The following is an 842-nucleotide window of genomic DNA, read 5'->3' on the forward strand; positions in this document are numbered from 1 at the left end:
AAAAGCAGTTTTTTAAATCTAGGATCAATAAATGTAGATTTGGAAATTATTTTATTGCCTTCCAAAGACCCCAAACGTCTGGAAACTGCATTTGATAGTGTTGTTTTTAATAATTGACCTGTGGCAGTCTTTGGCGTTCTCTTTCCAATAGTATACTGCAGGCCTCGTACAAGTGGTATTACCATAGATGAAGTTAGATAGATGGATAAGTTTGTCCAGATAGTTCAGTGATCATGCTCTCAAATGGTTTCAATAGTGGTATGCAATCTTCAATTAATTCCCATTCTATAGCAGTTAAGCCGTTTGGAGCACGTGGAAGTGATGTTAATGCAGCAGATAAAGGGGCTCTAATCTCGAGGAGTCTTTCCATCATAATTAAACTCGAGTTCCATCTTGTAGGTACATCTTGTTTGACTTTTAGTTGCGGTAAGCCCATTTGGATTTCGTAATTTTTTAATTTTTCATTAGCAAAAGTACTATGTTTAAAGTACCCTACTAAAATAATAATTTTACATGATTTTATTACTTGATTCAGCTCTGTATTGTTTGTGATCGTTTCATTAACACTTAAATTTAATGTGTGTGCTACTCAAGGATCGTTGTACTTTTGAAGGTGTGTTGATTGCGTTTTTAATATTTGTGCCGTTATCAGACACAATAGTTACAATTTTATTATTTATTTCCCACTCATTAAATATCTCCGAAAGCACAGCCGCAATATTCTCCCCGGTATGTGCTCCATGTACTTCTCTAGTGGCCAAAACTGGCGAGTATAATTTGTCGTCGAATATAAAATGACATGTTACAGTAATATAGCCTTTATTAGAATCTGAAGTCCACAT

The 842-nt window shown here is 34.8% G+C and overlaps 1 protein-coding gene across 1 annotated transcript; it reads right to left on the bottom strand.

Annotated features, from left to right (window-relative positions):
• Positions 1-193: 193 nt before the first annotated feature.
• Positions 194-842, bottom strand: LOC103310960 (zinc finger BED domain-containing protein 1-like). The gene is made up of 2 exons (XM_008190460.1): positions 590-842; positions 194-492 (listed from the first exon to the last, which is right to left on the bottom strand). The coding sequence occupies exons 1-2, from the start codon at positions 840-842 to the stop codon at positions 194-196; spliced, it is 552 nt and encodes a 183-aa protein (XP_008188682.1).

Source organism: Acyrthosiphon pisum, chromosome X (assembly GCF_005508785.2).
Source record: "Acyrthosiphon pisum isolate AL4f chromosome X, pea_aphid_22Mar2018_4r6ur, whole genome shotgun sequence".
NCBI lineage: Eukaryota > Metazoa > Arthropoda > Insecta > Hemiptera > Aphididae > Acyrthosiphon > Acyrthosiphon pisum.